The 24,574-nt window shown below is 39.8% G+C and overlaps 1 protein-coding gene and 1 pseudogene across 1 annotated transcript; both read left to right on the top strand.

The window, feature by feature from the left end:
* The first annotated feature begins 4,857 nt into the window (after positions 1-4,857).
* On the top strand, positions 4,858-5,760 carry LOC117714141 (putative vomeronasal receptor-like protein 4). Its single transcript, XM_034510796.2, has one exon. It carries the CDS (start codon positions 4,858-4,860, stop codon positions 5,758-5,760), a length of 903 nt encoding a protein of 300 aa, XP_034366687.1.
* A 7,208-nt stretch (positions 5,761-12,968) lies between these two features.
* LOC117714092 (vomeronasal type-1 receptor 4-like) lies at positions 12,969-13,896 on the top strand (annotated as a pseudogene).
* Positions 13,897-24,574: the final 10,678 nt, after the last annotated feature.

Here is a 24,574-nt window from a genome sequence, read left to right as displayed (position 1 = left end):
AGGAGAACCCAGTTTCCCATAGCTGCAGGCAGCTACAGATAGATAGATAGATAGATAGATAGATAGATAGATAGATAGATAGATAGATACATACAAACATACATAAGTCAATAACTATGATCAAAATTGAAGACCTAGGAAGTCAATAGTTAAGAGACTTTATGTCCTACACACCATATAAGCTAAATGTGAACTCTGCACACACTGTACAATGTTACTGTGTCTTACACACACACACACACACACACACACACACACACACACACACCTGACTTTAGAGGTAGCTGCTAAATCACATTACCCCTAAGGTTGAAGAAAGATAAAGTAAGAAAATGTGTCTGTACAGCAACCCCAGGCAGTCCAGGGATAACAGTAAGTCTTCAGTAAGAAACACACTGATGCTTCAAAGGGACAAGAGCCTCCTTTTTATGGGAGTGAAAGACCCAGGGCTAAGATGCCAGGGTTTCTCTGGGCAAGATTAGGAGCCCACTTTCTCCCCTGTCATGGATCCACTTCAGCTGACAGAAACACAAATGCTCTTGCAGAGGAGAAAAGGTGTCTCCTAAATAGTAGTTCTCAAACACTACTATTATAGGGCATTCCTTTACATCAGGGAGTAGATAGACCCTGGGAAGGTGTTGCGCGCACCTCCCGTGTCCCCTTTTCACCCGTGGAAGAGAAACACGAGAGGCAGAATTCGGGTATCACCACAGCAAGGCTTTAATCTGTATCAGCAGACGTGAAAGATCGCGGAAGGGCCAAAGACAGGAAGAGGCACAGCTTAAATAGAGTGACGTATTCACTTCTGATTGGCTGTTCACTCATTACCCAATATTACGCCTCGGGCCTCGGGATTGGCCAGTGACTTTGGCGGGCTTTCTGCCTTTGCAGCTGCGCAGTTAATTGTTTACTAGTGGAGAGGACACGATGTCTGCGCCATCTTGGAATGGCGAATTATACCACCGCTAACAGCGGCTTCCTACAGGAAGGGAAAAGAGCTATGGAAGTGGGGAAGTGTGAGCTCTGCAGGGCTGGGTGTGTGGATGCTGAGTTCAGTGCTTTCCCCTTGAGCCTCCTCTACTGTCTTAACAGCAAGTGAGAGCTAGAGACTTCTTTTCCAAAGCTGGTGTTAGAGACCCAGAATTGATGTGTGGTCCATAAAGTAAATTACATGTAACCTTACTTTAATTGATCTGGATAACAACTGAACAATCTGGTCAAGAGAGAGAACCATTTGACAGTAAACATCAAAAAGTGTTAGCTACACACAAGAGAAGATATGAAGAACTCAGGCAGGAGAGGAATTGACTCATCTGCCTAAAGTCCACACTGAGAACAAGAAGCAGATACAACCTCTAAAAATTCCCATTGTTGCTCTGCCCTGGACACCACACCTCATTAGACCAGCCACTGACTTTGGCCCTTGAGTATCTTTTACTCTACATGTTCCTGGGCTCTCTCTGTTTGTTTGTTTGTTTACTTTTAAACATTTATTTTATTATATAAAATCATTTTATCTTATGTGTGTTTTGTCTGCATATCTGTATGTGTACCATGTGTGCTTGATGCTCATAGAGATGATGTGAAGGCATTGGATGCCCTGGAATTGAACATACATGTTTGTGAGCCACCATATTTGAAGCATGTGATTCATCAAACATGGATCTTCTTTAAGAGAGACAATTACTCATGACCACTGAGCCATCTCTCCACCAATATGTCATTGAACTTGGAAGTTTTCAGAGAGCCAATGTTTCAGTTTCAGAGAAGTTTCTCCCAATTCATTTCCTCAGAGGGAAAACTCCCAGGAACCAGGAAACTCAAGTACTGTACTTAGAAGCAGAAAGTTTCTGGCTCAGCAAAGGACAGGGCACCAGGGAGAACACAGACCTGACATCTAGGATGGGGATATACAGAAGGAGTCTGTTCCCTGGAGAAACCAAACTCCTGTTGGTGATATCCTGTCAGCAGTGAAAGTTTTTTTGAGTCCTGGGCTCAAGGATTATAAATAGGGCCTGGCTAAGCTGTAAGGACACACCCACCCTGAGCCCTGCACAGATGCTGCAGGTGAGTGTCCTCATCATGTCACAGTGGACTGAAGCTACCATTCACATGGACAGAGATGCTGTGAGGTAAGGATGGTCAGGGGGTGCTGGAAGAGAGTATCTGGGTTCCTCTGTCACTGTGAAAGACAAAAGTGACGAGATCCAGGAAGAAAGCAGTCTCTCATTTCCCACCTGCCCTCCAGAATTGTTTTCAAGTCCATGAGGGAGCAGAGTGCAGCCCTGTGTGGTGCACTGAGCCAGAGATGCTCATTACAGCTCAGGCAGCTACAGAGACATGGGCTGAAATTTCAGCTTGAGTGTAGGGAAGCTTTCCTTTGCTATTGATCTTCATCTCTCTCATAATAGGGGACTTTGCCCTTCTTTGTTATGGTTTTATTGTTTCTGAAGTTTTTCTCTCCTGATTTAGTACATAACACAGTTTGCAGTTACAGAGAGTAGTGCAGGAAACTGGCATAACAGAAAATCCTAGAGCAATGGCTATTAGAGCATGTTAACACTGGGCAGACACTGTCCTAAGCACTATGTGCCTTTGCTCCACTGAATCCCCACAATACACCTGCATGGTACAAAGTGCCTTCCCTACATTAGTGACTCTTAAAGGGGCCAAATAACATGTTCAAAGTCCAGCATATAGCAATTAGGAAAGGAAGCATTTAACATACAGAATAACTGGTTTGCTGATTTTACAATTCTCTAGTTCACTGATTTCTCTCTCTTGTATCTGGGCCTTGTATTCTGCTCCTAATGTCCATGACTCACTTCGGAAAGAAGATGTTGACTTGATTAATTTCATGCAGATTGCTCTTGTTATTTCTTACCTATTAGAGGAATGAGAGTTGAGAAAACTTATATGTATATATTTATAAATGTATATATGTATATATGCTATTTATACATATGTATATATGTATTATTTATATACATATATACACGTTTATATGCAAATATATGTATATAAATAGTTCTTACCAATTGTCCTTGAATAGGCATGTGTGTGCATGTGTGTGTTTATGAGTGTATGTATATGTGTGTGTATCATTATAAACCTTGCTATCAGCATGTCAGAGATCACATAGGTACAACTAGAATGTATCAAATTATTAGCAGATAAATACAGAGAGACTTTGATAGAAAAATGGAGCATTGTTGGTTAAGTTACTTCAAGGCTAGCCCATGCTTTTTAGTAAAATTCTTGGAAGCTAACAACATTACAAAAGTGAGGAAATTTTAAATACTTACCAACTATGCCATGCAAAGGGAATTGGCTTCTCCAGGATACTGAGCTTTGTTAATCATCAGGAAAGAGCCCAACTCAAATGTTTCTGCAAATTGGTTTGTCAATTCAGATCTGTGATTAAAGTGCAGTTTTAAACCAAGTTTCCTTGAGCAACTTATAATCTTTGAACAGACAGTATGCTAATACTTACATAAAACATACAAACCAGTGTCTCTGAGGCCTGTTTATTGCCCAGTAAAGGAAGGAAGAAAATGAAAGTCAACATGGCCTTCTGAGGGCAGGGAAAGCTTAAGTGATAAAGCTCTAAGCAGGTGCTGTGAGGCATGGGGGATGGGCAAAGATCAGCCCTGGATAATATAGCACATATTCCTGTGAAAATGTAAGCATCAATATCAACATGTCTTTGGGAGTGTTTCAAAGTAAATCAAAACTGATTTTGATGTGGATAAGATGTCAAATTGTGGAGGACAAATAGAAATTAAGGTTGTTGTGTGAAGTTCTATGTGTTTTGTGAGGGGTGATACAAACGGAATAAGCTTCAGCTTCAATACCTCATTTTTTCCCTGCAATAAACAAAGTAAAAAACAAAAGAAAGAAAGAGAGAAGGAAAGAAAGAAAGAAAGAAAGAAAGAAAGAAAGAAAGAAAGAAAGGAAGGAAGGAAGAAAACTAGAGAAAATACCATACCATTCATAAAGTGATTACTTTCCAGTGTGAGGTCTGGCAGGCTGAGGGATTTCTGACTAAAACCATCACTAGACTAAACCATCTTAAGATAATCAGAAAAATATGCCTTTGTTAAGACTCTACAAGAACAGTTTTGCTGGAGTTTTGTTAGGGGAAGTGTTCCCAGAAGAAAGGGTAAAAACAGGATTAATAGAAGTCAAAAGGAAATCACTTTTACTATAACTCCACTCATGAGTACTGGGAACACAGTTTTTACCACAGTTAGTCCCACGTTGAGGCCATTAATCTAGATTTTCAAACCCTGACTAAGTCATTAACCTGTGTATAATTTATGGTCAAGGGGCCTGGGAAGAGGAGACACCATATCATCTCACCTGAGAACCTGACCCACTTGAGAAGCATCAACCTTTTTTTAGTTCAACAATGCTTAAGTGATGGCTGCATTCCAGGCAGTTAAAAGGATTAGGATAAAGCCCAGCACAATGCAGTAGCCTGAGCTCACACTGGATGAGATGAAGGAAGAGGAAGGAGTCTGCCTGGCCAATGCTAAGGACTGTGCTGGTTTAAAATGCCAAACTGATGCCATGCATTAGCTTTTGTCTGGGGAAAGCATAGTCATGTGAACTTGAGGGATGAAGGATCATTGTGAAAGGCAGGAAACTATCAGGCTTATGCCCTGATTATAGCCATCATCACTTCCACTGGGATAGAAAAGAAACCAACCAGAAAAACAAACACTGTGATCTGGCAGCCTCAAGGAAAGAAACACATGCATTTATATCGCTGATACCATTATTTTCATCAGAATTAACAGAAAATCTTACATGTGTTTCGGAGATTTATCCTAGTGTTGTGCATAAAGTCAGAAGATGAATTGGAATAATATCATCCACACAATAATCTTTCTTTCTCTTATTGGACCTGGAATTCTGGGAAATGCCCTAATATTTTTGAAAAATATATACATGCCTGCCTTGAGGACTGAGAAAAAACCTGTAGACCTTATTCTTACCCACTTGGCATTTTCTCATATGATCATTATTTGTAGCACAGGGATGAGAGATGTAGCCACAGTGTTCTATTTCAGAAACTTCCTAGGAGATATTGGCTGTAAAGTTGTAGTTTATTTGGCAAGGATGGCACGGGGCCTTTCCATCTGCACCACCTGTCTCCTCAGTGTGGTCCAGGCTGTCACCATCAGTCCCAGCACCACCCTTTGGACAAAACTCAAACCACAAAGAGCATGCCACGTTCTTCCCTTTATCCTTGTCTTTTGGATTGTCAATGTTCTCATAAGCTCCAACTTGCTCTCCTACATCAAAGCAGGCAGTAGCTTGAACAGGTCTGAGGCTATAATGTACATTGGCCACTGCTATATGCTCCAATCAAGACATATCATCAAGTGGCTTTTCCTCTTTCTCATGACTCTTCGTGATGTCATCTTTCAGAGTCTCATGGGCTGGAGCAGTGGATCCATGGCTCTCCATCTGTATAAGCACCACAAGCGTGTCCTCTACCTTTACAGCTCCAGGTTTGCAAACAACTCCCCTCCAGAAATCAGAGCTACATGGAGTGTTCTCATTCTTATGACCTGTTTTCTTTTCTTCTATTGGGTAGATTTTATTCTCTCTTTCTACACAGGTTTTTCAGTGACACATGATTCTATTTTACTAAATATGAAAACATTTTTAGAACTTGGTTATGCTAGTTTCAGCCCCTATGTTCTGATCAGCAGAGATGTTCGTGTTCCTAATGTCTTGCATGCCCAATAAGAAGTACATCCATATATTCTACTTCTAATCTCTATGAGCTAAAGGTATATACATTATAAATTGCTTTTCCATAATGAATTTTAGATGTGGTGACATAATGTTTGCTGTGCAACATAGGTTGAACTGGCAGTCTGTATGTGACACAAGCTGGTCTTGAGGTAACTCAGCACTCCAAATGCTGGGGTTACAGCATTCCTTACCAAACTGTCATTTGCCTTAATATTCTATTTATCACAATTAAATATTAAATTGAATATTAAATATTATGGTAATAGATTTCCTTTTCTAAAGCACTCTGATACTGCACAATCTAACACCTATTGAGGGTTTCTAGGAAGATGGAAAATGGATTTTTACCATCTTCCTATTCCATCATCTCTGCCATGTGATTTATCCCTTTATTTGCACCTGAAAAATGCTGAAGATAAAGCTTCTGTCAGAAATTACTATTGCGGTTTTTTTCCAAGACAGAGCATAAAAAAAAAAAATAGTTAGGTGATGTCTTAGCGTTTTACTGCTGTGAACAGACACCCAAAACCAAGCCAAGCCTTATAAATGACAGCAGTTAATTAGGGCTGGCTTACAGGTTCAGAGGTTCAGTATGTTATCCTCAAGGCAAAAACATGGCAGCATCCAGGCAAGCATGGTGCAGGCAGAGCTGAGAGGTCTGTCTTCATTTGAAGGCTGTTAGTAGAAGACTGAATTCCAGATAACTAGGGTAAGGATCTTAAATCCACATCCACAGTGACACACCTATTTTAACAAGGTCACACCTCCTAAGAGTGCCACCCCCTGGGCCAAGCATATAAAAACCATCACATTCCACTCTTGGACCCCCAAAGGCTTGTTCAAACACATGAGTCTATGAGGGCCATACCTAAACATAGCATAATAAAAAAGAACATTTAGTTCAACTTCCAAAGTGCCCATAGTCTATACCAGTCTCAACAATGTTAAAAGTCCAACATGTCTTTTGAGATCTATCCAATCACTCAACTGTAATCCCTGCATCAACACAGGCAACCAGCTTGGCAAACTCCAAACTCTGTATTTCCTTGTCTGATGTCAAAGCAGTTTTCAGATCTACAACTCCCTTTTCATCTTTGTTGACTGTAATGAACTTTTTTCTCCTGGTCTTGTTCCACTCCCTGTCAGCAGCTTTCCTCAGCAGATATTTCATGGCTCTGGCATCTTGAACATTTTGGGCTCTCCAAGGCAACTTTGACATTACAACTTCTTATTTCAATATCTGCTATCCACACATGATCTTCTGGGTTCCTCCAAAGGGCTGGCGTCACTTCTCTGCCCTCTGTAAAACTCTAAGCTCAGGCTGATCCACTCCACTGTCACTGCTCTTCTTGGCGATCATCCAGCAGTACTGGCAACTCTAATGCACTGGGGTCTTTTGATGCAACTGGGCTTCACCAATATCCTCTCATAGGTCCTCTTTGTGGTGCCAAGCCTCAACTCCTTTGCATGAATCCCTCAGTTTGGGGCCATCAACTGCAACTGGAGCTGCACTTTTCACCAGTGGCTGTCCATGGCCTCTCACAGTGCCAAGCCTCAACTATTCTTCATGGTGCCTTCATGCCTTCAAACCTAGTACCTCCTGGGTCACTCTTACACATTACCAAGTACAGCTGCTGCAGGAGGTAAAACCTTGTCTATCTCTTATTTGTGCCCTCAGAAAACACTTCCCAGAAGATATCACCTTTGTGATACTGGTCTCTTCTTAATCACAGCTAATTTCTTAGCTCCAGCTAACCCAGCATCAATTGTCCTAGTAGTCTTCTTCTCCTCTTGACTATAAAGCCAGAGCCAAATGGCCAAAGCTACCAAGTTCTGCTGCTTGCAGGAACTGGAACATGGCCCCTTGTTCTATTACATTATCACTAGATTCGTCTTTTCCAACTGCATCACTACCTAAGCTTGGCTGTCCTGGATCTTGCTCTATAGCTTCACCTTGAACTCAGAGATCTGCATTCCTGTCCCCTGGGATTAAAGGTGTGTACCACCATGCCTAGATTTACGATTTTCTCCACCTAGAACTTGCTCTGTCTCAGGCTGGCCTTGAATTCAAAGATCTGCTTGCCTTTATCTCCTGAGATTAAAGGAGTGGACCACCACACCTGGATCTAAATTTAGCTGGGTAGGATCTTGCTCCAAAGTCATTACTCCCTTAATTCAATTTAACACTTCTTGAACATAGAATTCAACTGTTTCACTTCCTGATGCCTCTTTAATACTTGGACCATATGTTTTATATTTTTCCTTTTGCAGCTTGCTATGCTTGTGTAATGTTCTTCAAAAGACTTAACCAGAGAACAATGTCTGTGATGGGTGTTTCTGAGACTTATTTTGTCAATGTAATTGATATGAGTCTCTTCACCTTAGCTTCAGGCAGACTCTTCAGACAGGAGCAAAAAGTAGCCATATTTTTCACTAAAATGTCACAAAAACAGTCTCTAGGCCACATATTGAAATTCTCCACTGAAATCTCTTGGTCCAGGTCTGAACAATTTAAATCACTCTCAGTAGCAAATTCTTCCATATTCCTACTAGGATAGCCCATTAAGCCCCATTTAAAGCATTCAACGGTTTTCCAAATACTAAGTCCCCAAATCTACATTCTTCCAAACAAAAGCATGGTCAGGCCTATCACAGCAATACTCTAGTCTCTAGTACCAACTTTTGTCTTAGGGTTTTACTGCTGTGAACAGACACCATGACCAGGGCAAGTCTTATAAATGACAACAGTTAATTAGGGCTGGCTCAGAGGATCAGTCCATTATCCTCAAGCCAGGAACATGGCAGCATCCAGGCAGGCATGGTGCAGGCAGAGCTGAGAGTTCCATCTTCATCTGAAGGCTGTTAGTGGAAGACTGACTTCCAGACAGCTAGGGTGAGAGTCTTAAGCCCACATCCACAGTGAACACACCTATTCCAACAAGGGTCCACCTCCTAAGAGTTCCACTTTCTGGGCCAAGCATATATAAACCATCACAGGTGCAGATGTGGAAGTGCTCTTCATCTGAGGTGAGCTAGTACTGCAGAGTGAAGATGACAGCGAGACAAGCAAGGCCACCACAGCACAGCAGACTTGGTCAACAACTGTGTGACACTGCTAGATTCCAGAATGAAAAATAACATGTCAATGATGCTGTCCAATTATAACTGGGTTAGAATATATAGTGCTCTGGACTATAAGAAGCTCTGGAAAGTGGCTTCTCTGAAATGATGCTTTTCAGGTTTTGTGTACACTCATGCTGCATCCCAGGGCTCACTGGCACATTGATATATTAAAACCGTGATCAAAGATAATAAACACTGGACCTTCCAATTTTCACTTCTAGTCACTCACAATGGCCTCTACTGAACATCTAGCGGTTTGCTAGGCTTCCTTGCCTTCTTGCACACCTGATCCCATTTTCCCTGATGCTATGCAGAAACACCTTGTTGAGCTGAGGATAAGAAAACCAAAGTAGTGAGGGTGCAGAGAAGATCTGCTTGTTGGAATCTCAGCAGCATGTCCATGAGAAGTGGCAGGACACTGGGAGCCTTGTGAGGTCCACAGCCTCAGGACCAGGAGGACCCCAAAAGTTAAGAAATCATCCTTATTCCAGGTCCTCAAGACACTGCACTGCAGTCATCCCAAAGATGATTCCATTCCCATGAAGCAAATAAAGAAAGAGTAAAGAAGACTTGTCCGCATGTATAGTCCCTTAATGTGCTTCCATGGTTACCATGTCAGGGGAACACCCAGCACTTCCTATTTGTCACAGGCCTCTCCCATCAACCAAACATAGCATAAAAGATATAACAAGACTAAGCACAAACCCTTAGATAAAGGCTTACTGACACAATCCAGTAGAAGGAAAGGGTCCCAAAAGGAGGGAAAAGAATCAGAGACATCCCTACTTTCACTGTGTAGAGTCCCAGAAACATACCAAACTAAACAACCACAGCATGTATGAAGAGGACCTAGCACAAACTCATGCCAAATCTCTGATGGCTGCTTGCGTTTCTGTGAGCTCCTATGAACCCTCCTTGATTCTGTGAGTCTCTTGGTGTCTTTGACCCCTCTGGCTCTTACAATCCTTTCTCCCTCTCTTTAAACTGTTATGAAAAAAATATTATTAAATTTGCAAACAAATGAATGGAACAAGGAAAATCATCCTGGATGAGGTAGGTCACGTCCAGAAAGACAAATATGATATGTATTCAATTATAAATGGATATTAGCTGCTAAGTAAAGGATAATTTAAGTACAATCCATAGACTCAAAGCAACTAAGTAAAGAGGAAGGCTCTCTTGGGAATGCATGCATCTCTCTGGGATGGGAAAATTTTGAACTTTTTAAAGTACACCTGGCTAGCAAATGAAACTTCTAGGGCTGATGCACAATCTGAATACTACATAATCCTAGAGATTTATAGATGGTCCTCCATCAGCAGAAGTGTCAGAGATGAAGGAACGCAACTGTCAAGAAGCCTCTCCTTCTGAGGGCAAGACTTTATCTCTGCACAGTTCACTTACTCATTTCACAGTTATTAGAATCTGCCTTGTGACAGGAAGCTTTTCAGAGGCTCATAATGCAGAACTGAATAAATACCAAAGATAGTCTACCTTCCTGGAGCATTCATTTTTTTTCTAACTGGGTTCTCAGCAGTCTATTTATTTTTTTTAACATCCCTTTAATCACCTACTCAAGCAATTGTGAATTTCTTCATCAACAACAATACAGAGTAGCCATCAAAGGACAAGGAATGTGATAATAACCCTGTGATCATACTGTCTATTAATCTATTTCTCTTACTGTAATTAAACATCTGATACAGGCTAACTGTAAAGAAGGGAGGTTTACTTTGCTTATTGGTCAGGGTCATGTTTCTCAACACTGGCAATAAAAAATCATAAATATATTAATCTGGCTGGCATAAAACCAAAAAATATTCTGAACTGAGAAAAAGGGTTTTGAATAGTGATCATCAAGTAAGTGAAAGAAACTCCAGAATAACCCTCAAAAAGTTACATAGAAAATGAAAGCTCTGGTGAGGTTGCTAAGTAGTTAAGAATGCTCGTTACTCTTGTGGAGAACCTGAGATTGGTTCTTAGCCACATGTCAGATAGCCCAAAACCTCCTGTAACTCAGGTTCTAAGGACTCCAATGGTCTAACTTTGGCATCAATGAGCACCCTTTCCCATCCCCACCCCCTATATACACAAACACACATACAAACACACACATAGACATATAAGACAAAAACTCACAAACACCAGACATACAAAATACACAGGATGGACACACACACACGCACACACACGCACACACTCGAGATGTGTGTGTGTGTGTGTGTGTGTGTGTGTGTGTGTGTAAATAAAGTTATGTTAATGGAAGAAATAATATACACCCACACCCCGAACCCTAGACTATCTAACAAAAAACATCTATAATAGAGGCTGGAGATATGGTTACTGGGTTAAGAGCACTTGCTGCTCATGCAGAGGCTGAAGGTTTGCTACCCAGCACCCATATAGGAGCTGACTGCCATCTGTTATTCCACTTCCAGGAGATCCAAATCCCGATTCTGCCCTTATGGGAAATACACACATGTGCTGCATAAACATACATGCAGGCAAAACACTAAATACATAAAGCTGAATAATAAAGTGAATTTTTCTCATTTTTATGGCTCTTGTTTTAGGAAATTGTGGCTGTGCCATGGGCTATATGCTGTTTCTGCTCCATGAATCCCACAGCATGTGCTGTCTGCTGGTGAACAATTTTCCCTGCAGAACTCCTCCAGAATGGAAACTCCATGAAGAGCTCCCCTTGTGATATTTTCTTTTCTTTTATTGAACAATCTATTCATGGCACTATAAGCTTTAAGTTGTTTTATTTTCCTTTATATTTCAAATATAAAGATGAAATTAAGAAATATTCTAAACAAAATAACAAAGCAAGCAGGGGAAAGCGCTTCTTGTTTGACCAAAGATAATTATTTGACTTTTCAAGTTCTATCTACTCTTACATATATAATGTACAACTAAGTTTCTCTGCACATAAGTTTTATAACCAATAGAAGTTGTGGAAATCCTGCTTTCCTCAACAGCTGCCCTTTCATACACAGAAGAAGCATCTTCAGTTTCTATGTTGTTTCAGCTGCACTTACATGTATGGAGACACCATCACACAGGGCACAGAGGAGACAAGTGACCTCAAACTCATCCCCCAGACAAGCCAGTGCTGCTTTCTCTTCAAGAACCTCAGCTCTGCTCCCACATTTATTTACATTACTTTGCATCCAGGGCAGCAAAGGCTTAGATTGAAAACTATATGAAATGACACATAAATTTTAGAAGCTTTGTTGAAGTTTTATAATAAGTAAGGATTGCTTTTAGAATAAGGTCAATGTTGGAAATAAACAATCAGTTACAGCAAGGACCTTCAATACCGACTGGCACACAGGACCCTAAACTTGCCCTTATCCATGTCTGGGACTTCGTACAAAAGCAGAATGCCAGGGTGCTGAGCATCACTTGTTTCACTCCTGTCTAATGAGGGATTTGAGAAGGAAAAGCAAGGCCTGTGTGACAGAAGTCAGTCCCCAGCCAGGCCACAGCCTGGAACTTTGAGACATGAAAAGAAGTCAGGAGATGAGGGAAGTTCAGTACAAAGTACTTGGTTAGTTGTTCATTTTCTCACCTCACATCCTTACTCTCAAAATAATTAAACCCTAATTAAGCTGGAAATAACTTCTGAGCAAAACATGCTGTAATTGTGGGAGAGAGGGAAGCTGTACTTCAGGGACTGAGGCCCTGCAGTGGCCTTCCTTCCTCCTGACACTGTGACAACATGAAACCTAAAGTCTGCAGTACCTGATGGCAGCCAAGAGCCCCACAGATCCAGGCAGTACAAATATCACCTGGCAAATGTCACCTACCCAGAGCTGCTCCAGAGCCTGTCTGCACCACAGAGGTCCAGGTGAGTACATGAAGGTAAGATCTTAGATCCCCTCAGCTGTGCCATGCAGAGTTTCATTAAAGCTGAAGTCTCTGTGACTAAGCCAGAGAAGAGATGAAAGGCTCTGTGAACCTTGGATCCTCTACTTTCCTTCTGATTCTGACAAGGCTTATCCCTGGGGCCAGAAAGATTAAAGAAGGATTACTATTGCTTTCTGGAAAAGATCTTTGCAACCTTGATACATGTTTTTCTACCTAGGAAGTAAAAATGGTTTTGAAGTTTATTGAGAAAATAGTTTTCCTCTCCAGAATTCTTGTTGGCACTCTGGGAAACTTATCTGTTTCTGTGAATTATATGTCCAATTGGTGGGGAAGCCCTGAGAAGAAACCCATACACCTTACTCTCGTCCACTTAGTTTTTACAAATATCATATTCCTTCTTGTGAAAGGATTGCCAAAGACAATAGCAATTTTTGGTTTGAGAAACTTCCTGGATGACATAGACTGTAAGATCATTGTTTACCTGGAGTGGGTCGCCTGTGGCCTCTCCATCTGCACCAGCAGTCTCCTCACTGTGGTCTAGGCCATCATCATCAGTCCCAGAGCATCTGGGTGGAGCAGACTCAAGCCAAAGTCTCCATGTTACATCCATCCATTCTTCTCATTCTTTTGGATATTCAATACTTTAATAAGTGTGAACCTAATCCATTCCATCAAAAGTATAAACCTGAATATATCACTTGTTTAAAATAGAGAGAACTATTGCTATTTTATTTTACCAAGTCAAAAAACAAAATGGATTTTTTTTTCCTCTCATGGTCCTGAGAGATGCAGTGTTCCAGGGTGCCATGGGAGGGGCCAGTGGCTACATGGTATTTCTTCTCCACAAGCATCACCAGCATGTCCTCTACCTTCAGAACTCCAAGCTTCTCTACAGAACTCCCCCAGAGTTGAGAGCTGTTCAAAGTGTCCTCCATCTGATGCTGTTTTGTTTTCTTCTACTGGTCAGTTTTGCCTTTTCTCTAATTTTAAGTATCTCCTTAGAAGAAAATTCCTTGATAATAAATATTCAAGAGTTTCTAACCCTTGTTTATGCATCTTTTAGCCCCCTTGTGCTGATTCACAGGGATGGGCTTCTGGCTGGATGTTGGCCTGCTCAGTGAGAGAAACTGAGAAAATTTCTCTATCTCCTTAATGAGTATGGAAAAAACTCTCAGTTCTGCAATATTATGGATATAATAAAACTCCACAAAGAATCTTAAGAATCTATTTAATCTCAGACACTTTTCCTCTTGACCCAAGTCTTGAGCCGAGCATTAATTATGAATTAACTCTTTAATATTAGCAAATTACAGTACTATAGAAACATCATTCTCTATTTTGCTACCCTTTTGAAGTGATTTTTAAATTTTCTTATAGTTGTATTCATTTATGGTGTATGGATAGTTTCCTTGCATATGTAGTACACCCATGAATGATGCCTGTACAGTCTGGAAGACACCTCCAAATGCCCTCTGACTGACTGGAGTAAGAGTGATTGTTCTGGACCAAAATGTGGTGGCTGTGAATTGAACCTGAATCCTTTGGAAGACCAGCTAGTGCTTGTAACTACTGAGTCATTTCTCCAGCACTAAGAAAAAGGTCTTAATTGTGTTTTGTTTTTTAATTGGTTTTACTACTACAATGACTGGAAGCATTCACATGAATTTGGTAAATTTAACAATTTCTTGGAGATTTAGTCATCCTAGTTCAAAAAATTCCATATTTTATACCTGACATTCTGCTTTCTAAATATTAATTCCACAAGGTACACAGGAAAGTATCCTTTAATGTCTTCCTATAGTTTCTATGTTTGTGTTTAAATGCATATATATATATATGTGTGTGTGTGTGTGTGTGTGTGTGTGTGTGTACATGTACATGTGTGTATGTGTATATGTACATATGTGTGTATATATATGTATGCATGTATATATAATATACACACGCATACATGTGTGTATGAGAGACATGATGTTGGAGCTCTTAGATGTGAAACAGTAACAGTAAACTCCTGCCCCAACTTGAATCTGAAAATCACCTTAATCTCACAAACATCAGTGACCCAGTTATTAACAAGGTTAAAGATATGAGTGAAGCCAGAGGAAACCTAAACCTTACTGCAGAACTCCTGAAACAATGCAGTATTCATGACAGCCAGGATCTGAGTGATTTTATTTCAATTCACAACCAACTTTCCTGAAAGAGATTACTACAGATACCATGTTCACAAATTTCCCTAATCCCATGACAATACACAACAGCAGATTATTCTACTTCATATAACCTACCTCAGAAACCATACATACATATAGAACAAGCCCAAGCTTCCTTTAGATGTCAGGAATTGAAACTCAGACCTCTTGGATGAGTGTAGTCCAGTGTTTCAAAGGTACTCTCCAGGTTACACCTACTAGATAACTTTCTTTCAACAAGATACTGTTTTAGATATCTTTGGTTGGGTCAGCTTTAATTATTTGACTGTAATTGGAAAAAATGGGTCATTTAGTGTAATATTGAACCCTAAAATGACATTTAATACTTAAGCACAAAATCAATTTGGGGTTCAAATATAACCCAGAAAATATTTAGGCTGTGAAACAAAGATACAGAAAAAGGAAGAGAAAAGGCAACCATAAGAGTCAACTTGCTTACCAAAGGGGAAGACAGCAGGGGAAACTGAATCAATGTAGTGGTCCATTGAGATGACACAGCAAGGAACGCTCTTGCTGCCTAGAGTGGCAACCTGACTTTCATTGAGGAACCATATGGGAGAAAGTCAGAATCAGTTCCTGGGAATTGTACTCCAGCTTCCACATTCACACCACAGCAAATGTGTATGCCCAGACATATACACATACATGCATATGAAATGAGTATAATTTTAAATATATATCAGAGACATAATAAAAATTGAAAGAATTTGTATATCAGATAGGTTACAAACACTACAAAAACAATTAGCCATACAATTTTATTCTTTACATTGGGGTTACTATACAATAAGAGTTTGCCTATCTAGATTACTGTGCCACTGTAGTTGATCTGCCTTTTGTGATCCCTGAGACCAAAAGCTGCAGTTTTTTGGCACTTAGCACCTTATCCTAGAAACATTCAACAATTAAGTAAATAGCTTTTGTTTTGTCTTGTTTTGTTTTGTTTTGTCTGGGACAAAAACTGCTGGGCTCTAACTTATGCCTGCTATTCTGAGGTCACTTAAAAGTTATTAAAGAGTTTATTATTAGGTGTAAAAAAAAGGCTTTCTATAAAAGCTAGCTAAAAAAGTACAAAGAAAACTTCTCTTTTATTTGAGAAAAGGAAAAAAGTTTTATTTTATATTCTAAGTGGAAAAAGACAAAGGGTTCTATTTTAACTCTCTATTATATTTGCCCTCATATCCTTTTGTCCTCAGTATTCATATGTTTTGTAGAGTGTATGATCACATGTTACAAGCTTGTTATAAGTATATACCAAAAATTAAATTGAGGTGAAGGTTTATAATAAAAAATATTTACATACATATTTGTTAAAAGTGATTGTGTGGCTAAACATCCATTACCTGCCTGGCTCCACAGGTTCACTGAGGGTTTAGAACTATAACTGGGTTATCAGTGAAGATTTGTATAGATAAGCCCAGACAATGTTTTATTTTCTATCCTAATACCTACGGTAAATTGTTGGTTCCCTTTTTATTGATCTTTGGCAAATTGTTTTATAACCTCCTAGAAAGTGCCCTAAGTGGAAAAAAGTCTGGTTATTATCTAAGAATAATTAACTGATGTTACTTGAGAGGCTGACAAAATTCTTATTACACTTTTGACTATCAAAAAAGCCTAGTAACAGTCTCGTTATAAAAGAGCTTAATAATCATGAATATAATTTTAAAATTTTTATAAAGATCATCATTAAGACTTAAAAACTCATCTATTTGTTTATATAACATCACCACAAGACAGTACATCTTTGTGGCTCTATGTTTAATAATAATAGCTTGAGATAACAATTTGATATTTTCAGAGAGTGTATAAGTTACATTATAAAAATTTACTTTCAGTGTCCTCAATTTTTTAATGATGGTGTTAATATTTGAGGACTTATATTTAATCAATTATGTTAAGTAGATGTTACCCATTTCTGATTTTAGAAAATTTATGTGTGTGTGTGTGTGTGTGTGTGTGTGTGTGTGTGTGATTTAACACCTTTTCAGGCTTTCTAGTTACAATTACTTAAACAAGAAAATCAAAAGTACAATTAGTTATTGCCTATATTATCTTTTTATCCTTGGTGTTCCATACCATATTAAAATAAACAAACTAACTGCTGCAGTCAGACTTATGAGATGTTTTGTTGACAATTCGGTATTACCCATATTACTGGAATTCCTTGTAATCCTCAAGGACAAGGTATTGTAAAACAGATATTGTGGAACTTTAAAATAGTGTCTTCATGACTCTCTGAGTGTGGGAAAAGCGGCTGCTGACACTTTTGCCCTGGTTTTACTAAGAACTCTAAAAAAATTTGGCTTTTAATACAAAAGAGGGGGAGCTACATCCCCAGAAAGAGTCTCCCAGAAATACTCTTTATCATGCCTTGTTCATTCTCAATCTTCTAAATCTGAAAGCTCATGGCAAACCTGCTGCTGATTGCCATTGACATGCTGAGACCAATAAAAACTATGTCACAGTTATGTGAAAGGACCATCTTACCCTTAAATAGAATGGCCTGGACCCAGTTCTCATGTGGGGCCAAGGATTAATATGCCTGTTTGATACCAAAGAAGGCACAGCTAAATGGCTGCCAGAAAGACTAATGAAATAAATAGATAACCCCACAAAAGCCAGGCCCAATTATAAATAAGACAAATAACAATTGACATCCAGGGAAGAGAAATCTCCCTGAGATTTCCCTTCTTTTTCCTTTCCAGGTAAAAATTAATCACCCGTGGTGTTTGCTATTGGAAGTTCTAATCCTGATGCTGGCTTCCAGACTTACGCTATCCAGACCTTCAATGGGCCAGTGACAAGGACATCAAACATCTAGAGACTGACATCACTAATCTGAAGAAATCCCTCATTTTGCTGTCTGAAGTGATCTCCAAAGAATGCAAAGGACTTTATTGGACTTGATTTACTCTTTTACAATAGAAAAGACCGTGTACATCTCTAGACTGTGTACAGCCCTTAAAGAAGAATGTTGTTTTTACAAAGATAAGACAGAGATTGTTAAAGAGAACATGAAAAAGGTCAAAGAAGGCCTTGAGAAAAGATAGAGAGCATAAGAGAGAAAGGTGAGAGCTGGTAAAAGAATTGGTTTTTAACCTCTTCATGGTTGTCGACCCTACTTCCTACAATTTTGAGACTATTAATTGGGTTACTTCTGCTTATTTCCTTTGGTCCCTGGGCCTTAAATAGGCTTACTAAATTCGTGAAACAACAGATTGATGATTTGGTAGCAAAACCTATTCAGGTACATTATCATAAGTTAGCTATGGAGAACCACGAGACTCAAGCTGAGGCTGTTACTCTATCCAGAGTGTTCCCAAAACACATCTCTGCTCAACCTAAAAGAGGGGACTCCCGCCCCTAGACCAAGCAGAGAGGGGCCACCCAGAACCCCCTCTGACTGGCGATCTGAAATCTTGCTTAGGATGCGAGGCTAAGCACTGCAAGGGAATATACAAATTAAAAATATTTTTCTGGGTTCCCTGAGGGACAAGCCTGACTGCATAGGGGTTGATGTCAAAAATATCCCCTCTCCAGGAAAAAGACATCGGGATGGGTATGGCTCCCATGCTTCACTGAACAACGACAGGAGGACCGGAGCCATTACAATGTTCCCTTTAATTACTGGAGGTCAGGCCTCTATCCCCACCTTTGCAAAATTAGAATCGCCACAGTCCTTTTATACTTAAAGAAGGCGGGAGATGTCAGGGGCATCTCTGTCTATGCACTGAAGGCCTGGAATTCAGCAATAGGCCTAAGTCAGCCTGCTAGCACAAAGTCTTGGGTCTCTGTGGAAAAGACACTGAAACAGATGGCTAGAAGCTATTGTAAACAAACAGATAGTTGCCAGGCTCTAGTCATAGACCTTGTAGATAGGTGACCTTGGGTAGAAAGTACCAACTTAGATTAGGACAAGTGAATCATAGGAGGAGTCATAGTGGCCTGTCCCCTGAACCTTCACCCAGCTGACACACTGTTCTGGAAGATATCTGTACTCCCCCTGAACACCTACGTTCCTGCGTCATCCCCTTCCCCACATCCTGCCTTTTTGTGTATATAACCTGTGTGTGAAAAAGTAAAAATTGCTATCTGATCAGCCTATAGACAGGTTGCTGTTCTTTGTGTCTTTGCCTGCTACACCCCGCTCTCTTTCAGGTGATCTCCCCGGACCCCTGTTTAATGTCCTGCTGGACGGGACATTTTGGCACCCAACGTGGGTTTAATATTTGATATATTAAAACACTTGAATCAACATGTTCCTCAAGTGTTTCTGTATATACCATGGGTAAGAGATATGCATTTCCAAGTGTCTGTACATAGAATATAGGTAAGATGCATTGATTTAGCCCCTTGCATTTGGAATTGCAAGATGAAAATATGACAGAATGAAGTAATAAATGAAAGAAAACCTTAGATGCAATTAGGTTCTATAATCAATGGTGCGAATGACCCTTGTCAGGATAAACAAGGATTCAAATGATATGATTTTCCAAATTTAGATCTCAAAGTATTTGATTATAGAATTTAAATATTTGCTCTGTAATAGTAATGTGGTGGTTTGAATGAGAATGGCCCCCATAGGTTCATCTTTGAATGGTTAGTCATCGAGGAGGGACCAGAGGAAAGCAGTATTAGGAATTGTGGCCTTGTTGGGGGAAGTATGTCAGGGGTGGGCTTCAAGGTTTCAATAGGCTACATGTGACTGAGTTTCTCTCTCTCTCTCTCTCTCTCTCTCTCTCTCTCTCTCTCTCTCCCTCTCTCTCTTTCTCTTTCTCTCTCTTTTTCTCTCAACCAACCAGGATGTAACTCTTAGCTACATTTCTTACTTCTTTTTATGAAACTGGTATAGCCCTGATTATAGATCAATATTCTGATGATTTTGTACATAACAGACCTTAAGATTCTACCAGGAAATGTCTATATCTGATAAACACTTTTGGCAAAATAGCAAGATACAAAACTAACACACAAAAAAATAGTAACATTTTTATATATAAAAGACAAACCTACTGAGGAAAAAATTAGAGAAACAGTACCTTTCACAGTAGCCTTAAACAAAAATCTTAGGATAACTCTAAGTAAGTGAAAGATTTGCAAAAATAAAAACTTTAAGACATTGAAGAAATAAATAGAAGTAGATACCAGAAAATGAAACACCCCCATACTTACTGCTGTGCAAAATTAATATTATGAAAAGTGGGCATCCTAGCAAAACAAGTTTACAGATTCAATGCAACCTTCCTCTCAAATTTCAACACTATTCTTCAAAGAAATCTAAAAGAGACAATTCAACTTCACATGAAAAATTTAAAAAGCTAAAATACCTAGAAGATAATCTGGAGTAATAAAAACACAGAAGGAGTCATCACCTTCCCAGATTTCAAATTGTATCATAGTCCTACAAGTAAGAAAACAAAAGTGATGTTGGCATGAAAATAGACATGGTGATCAATCAAATTGAATTTAAGACTCAGACATATGTCTACACAGTACAACTGTTTTGTGACAAAGAAACCAAAGATAGAAACTGGAGAAACAAAGGAGAGCAGGCCGTTTACCTCTGCAGCACAGTAGGGCTGACCCTGGTTGCAGGGTTTGAGGGTGCACTGACCCCATGGACATGAGAGCAGGAACAAAGTCAGGCTGACCAATTCAGATACCTCTCTGACCCAGATCCAGGGCTTTGAATTGGCCCACCCTAACATCTACCCCACCAGTGAAGTACACGAAGAGGCTGGTTCTACAAATATAAAACTATAGGATCTCCACGACACAGAGCAACAATAGGATATTCAGGGAGTCCCAGCGAAGTTCCAGTGTTGATAAAATAGCAAAAGCAAGAGGCCTCGTACCAGACCAATGAGTTATTGCAATGAACATCTGTAAGCAAAGAAGTGTGGACAAAAGAAAGTACTATGGGACACACTGTCATGTAGGGCTGTGAAAAGATGATTTGGTCTCCCCAGTAGAACACTGGGTTTGAGATAGCTGGAGACCCAACAGGTGACCATGGCCTATGAGAAACATGGCCTGTGAGGGACAGCATGTATCTCCCCATCATCAGCTGATGAATGCATAATGAAAATGTGGTGTTTACAGAGTGGAATGTTATTCAACTGTTTAAAAAACAGAAATTGCACAGAAATTGGTGGAGCTGGAAACAATCATTTTGAGTGCGGTAACCCAGACCAAAAAGGAAAATTAATACATGATTTCTCATATATATATATATAAATATACAATATATATACATATATATACATATATATATATATATATATATATATATATATATGTATATGTATATATATATACAAAGCTCTTAAGCTTTCACGGTATGTACTATAATCTATATAACTTCTGATGTCAGGTGCCTAATAAGGGATCAGGAGAAAGAATGGGATTTACCAAGAAAAGGAAATTAGAGTACAATATTATTGGGAAAGAACAAAAAGGGAGGCAGAAATGAAGGGTAAAAGAAAAAACATAGAAGGTGACAACTAAAAGTAAAGTTGTTTTGGAAAGCCATATAGAATTCTTCTACTATACAAGCTTCCAAAAATACACATGTATATGAAAGAAAGTGAGTCAGCATGTAATGGGGAAGAAATGTTCCAAGTCGACATTTTATGCCACTAAGTAAAACATCCAGGACCAAGAATGGATATTGTAAAAATGTAATTTTAGGTCTCAGCTTGAACTTAAAAATAAAAGATTCTTAAGTTTGAGTTTCAGTTTACATTAAAATATTAGCTGCCCCCAAGGCACATCCCAGGAGGAGCACATTGCAGAGACTCAAACAAATATTCCAGGAAAAAGGGCCCAAGATAAGAGTTTATCAGGCAGATAAGCCCTTAACACAGTACACCTGGGTAAACAGAAGCCACTTAAGCTGACCCTCTTCGTTGTAAAGATAAGGTGCAAATTTGAGTTACCTAGAAACTGGGCCTGGGAATGGCTGTTTGAAATTCTTTATGGTTTAAGAGGTAATTAGCTGTCTGAACTCTGTAAAAATTGTATATAAGCTGCTTTTAGCTACAGCTTGGGGTTCCTCTTACCTGCATGTAAGGGAGCTCCAGCATACTGGGTATCATCCTATCATCAATACACCTTATGTTATTGCATCGAATCTGCTGTCCATGAGTGTTTCTGGGGGAGTACATCCACTGGTTTGGATCTTTAGGTCTAACAATATCATCTTGTTGGGTCATTGACCAAAGGTGGCCTAAGGACTCTCCTCCAAATGTGACAGGATACTGCCAAGGCTATCAATTGTACTATCAGTGGTAAGGTCCTTGCTGAAGGAGCCTTGTATACCATCAAAGGAGAGAAGTCAAGCTGGTTGCCAAGTAGAAGCTTCATGACTCTGATCTAGCACTCACAGTACTTAAAGTTGCTCTGAAAATCACCAGAGGAGAAGGATCCTGAATGGGATGTTTTCATTAACTCCCATCCCTCAAGACTCAGGTATCCATTCATAAGAGTTAAACACAAAGGCTAGAAGACCCAGAAAAGATAAATACTATGAGAAAATACAACAGGATTGTGTGTTCCAAATATAACAGGATTGATGGCCACATGAACCAACACAAATGTAGCAGCACACAAGTCCTACACAACTTCAAGTTGGCCAGGGTCACAGCACTGAGAGAGGAAAGTGGACATGTACTCTCATAACTAAACACAAACTGATTTGCACTTAGCAATGGCTGGAAAGGGGACACTCACTTCTCTCTATCAGAACTCTAGGGCAGGCTTTATGTCCAGGAAATCTTATGTAACACAAAGTGGACTCCATGATTTATTTTGGTTTTTGGGGATTTTGTTCTATTTTGTTTGAGCTTTTCTCTCACTTTGATTTATTCTTCGATTCCTTTGAATTACTTTTTTCTGTTTTTAAGCTTAGGAGGCTTTTTTGTGGTGGAAGATAACACAAAAGAGAAAACATAGAGTAAGGTGTAGAGGGAGGTATGGAGGACATTCAAGGCTATGAGAGAAGGAAACAAATTTATCAAAATGCATTGTACAAAAATTTTTAAGAAAATAGCATCAGAAAAAAAGACACTCAGAACCAACTGTAAAGCACTGAGCAGGTATTCAAAGTAGTGCTGAGAGCACAGTAGATCCACAGTCTCCTCGATACTGTGTCTGAACATGACATTGAAGACAGCCCTTGACAGTAGTACTCGATGATCTGTCATTATTACTAAATAATATGCTTAAAAGTTATTCGGAAAGTGATCACTTTGAATTATCAGAAATTTCTTTCCAAGTAGTGGTTGATTTAATGGGTACATAGAGGAAAAGAAGCCAGACAACAGTTACGTCCAAAGGGCCAGCTCCCCTCAGGTACTGTTCATTACCCTTCTCCTTAGTCACTGACACTGTAATTGGGATCATAAAGTTTATGGGTTCAAGAAATGACAGAGCACCAGGGAGAAGGCAGAGCTGCCTTCAGGGATGGAACAGAAGAGCCTTTTCCCCTGACAAGGCCAAACTCCTGGTAGGGACATCCTGACACCTTGCTTGAGCACAAGGACTTGGGGTTGATAAATAGGGCCTGGCTGTGCTGTGAGGACACCCACTCTGAGCCCTGCACAGACTGCACAGGTGAGTGCTGCCATGTCATGGGGGATGGAGCTGCCTCTGACATTGAAAGAAATCTGTGAAGGGCTGATGTGTAGGAGAGAAGGATGTGGGTTTCCTGTCACTATGAGAGGGGACAGTGGCAGAATTCAGGGAGAAGAATGTCTTCCTATATGCAATCCAGAACTGTCTCCATATCCACAAGGATAGTGTGTTGTCATTGGGGGTGATCTGCTCCTTACACAGGACAGGCAGAGGTAGGACACAGGGTACCTGCAGTGTAGCCTGGAGTAGGAAGGTCTTGCTCCCACAGCTTCTGTGCGATTTTTCCTTTAAAGACTGAGAACTTTGATCTGGGCTGTGCAACTTCTAATTTGGAGTCCAAAATAACAAAGCCTGAGCTGAGAGCTGAGAGTTAATGATTCTTTGGCAGAATGTTTTTAGGGGATGGTCAGGAAAAGCACATAAGTATTAGGATAGGTAGTTTTTAAGATCATCCCACCTGCAGGATGATAGAGAACAGAAATAATTCACACTATCCCACTCAACACAAGTGAACATGCTGCCTGCTACCCATTCTAATTAATCTACGTGTTACTTATTGCCAAGGTCAATTCAGGGTTGGGAACAAAGAAAATCACATGACTTCCTCTGGGAAGCAACCCTGTTTGTGGAAGTATTGCCCTTTTTGAATTAGCTACAGATTTTTTTTTTTTTTTTTTTGTAGTTCAGTGTGCTTCTTAAGAGTTAAGTCTGTACAGAAGTTCGAAGAGGATCTGGGAAGGGAAGCATCGAAGGTGATACATAAATATCATGGCTTGGGAATTGAATGATACCATCCTTTGTATTTCTCATAGAAAACAGTTTAGAAATGTAGCATATAAAGAACTACTTTCTGTGAAGGCTGAGAAGGCATCAGCATAGTGTTCATGTCTCATCATCATCATCATCATCATCATCATCATCATCATCATCATCATCTCCATGTCAGTGGACTAAGAACA

Source organism: Arvicanthis niloticus, chromosome 8 (genome assembly GCF_011762505.2).
Source record: "Arvicanthis niloticus isolate mArvNil1 chromosome 8, mArvNil1.pat.X, whole genome shotgun sequence".
Lineage (NCBI taxonomy): Eukaryota > Metazoa > Chordata > Mammalia > Rodentia > Muridae > Arvicanthis > Arvicanthis niloticus.
The sequence above is the reverse complement of the archived record's forward strand: the minus strand, read 5'-3'. Positions and strand labels throughout refer to the sequence as shown.

Coding starts and splice junctions, on each gene's coding strand:
- LOC117714141 (XM_034510796.2), top strand. CDS start 4,858: ATGAATTGGAATAATATCATCCACACAATAATCTTTCTTTCTCTTATT.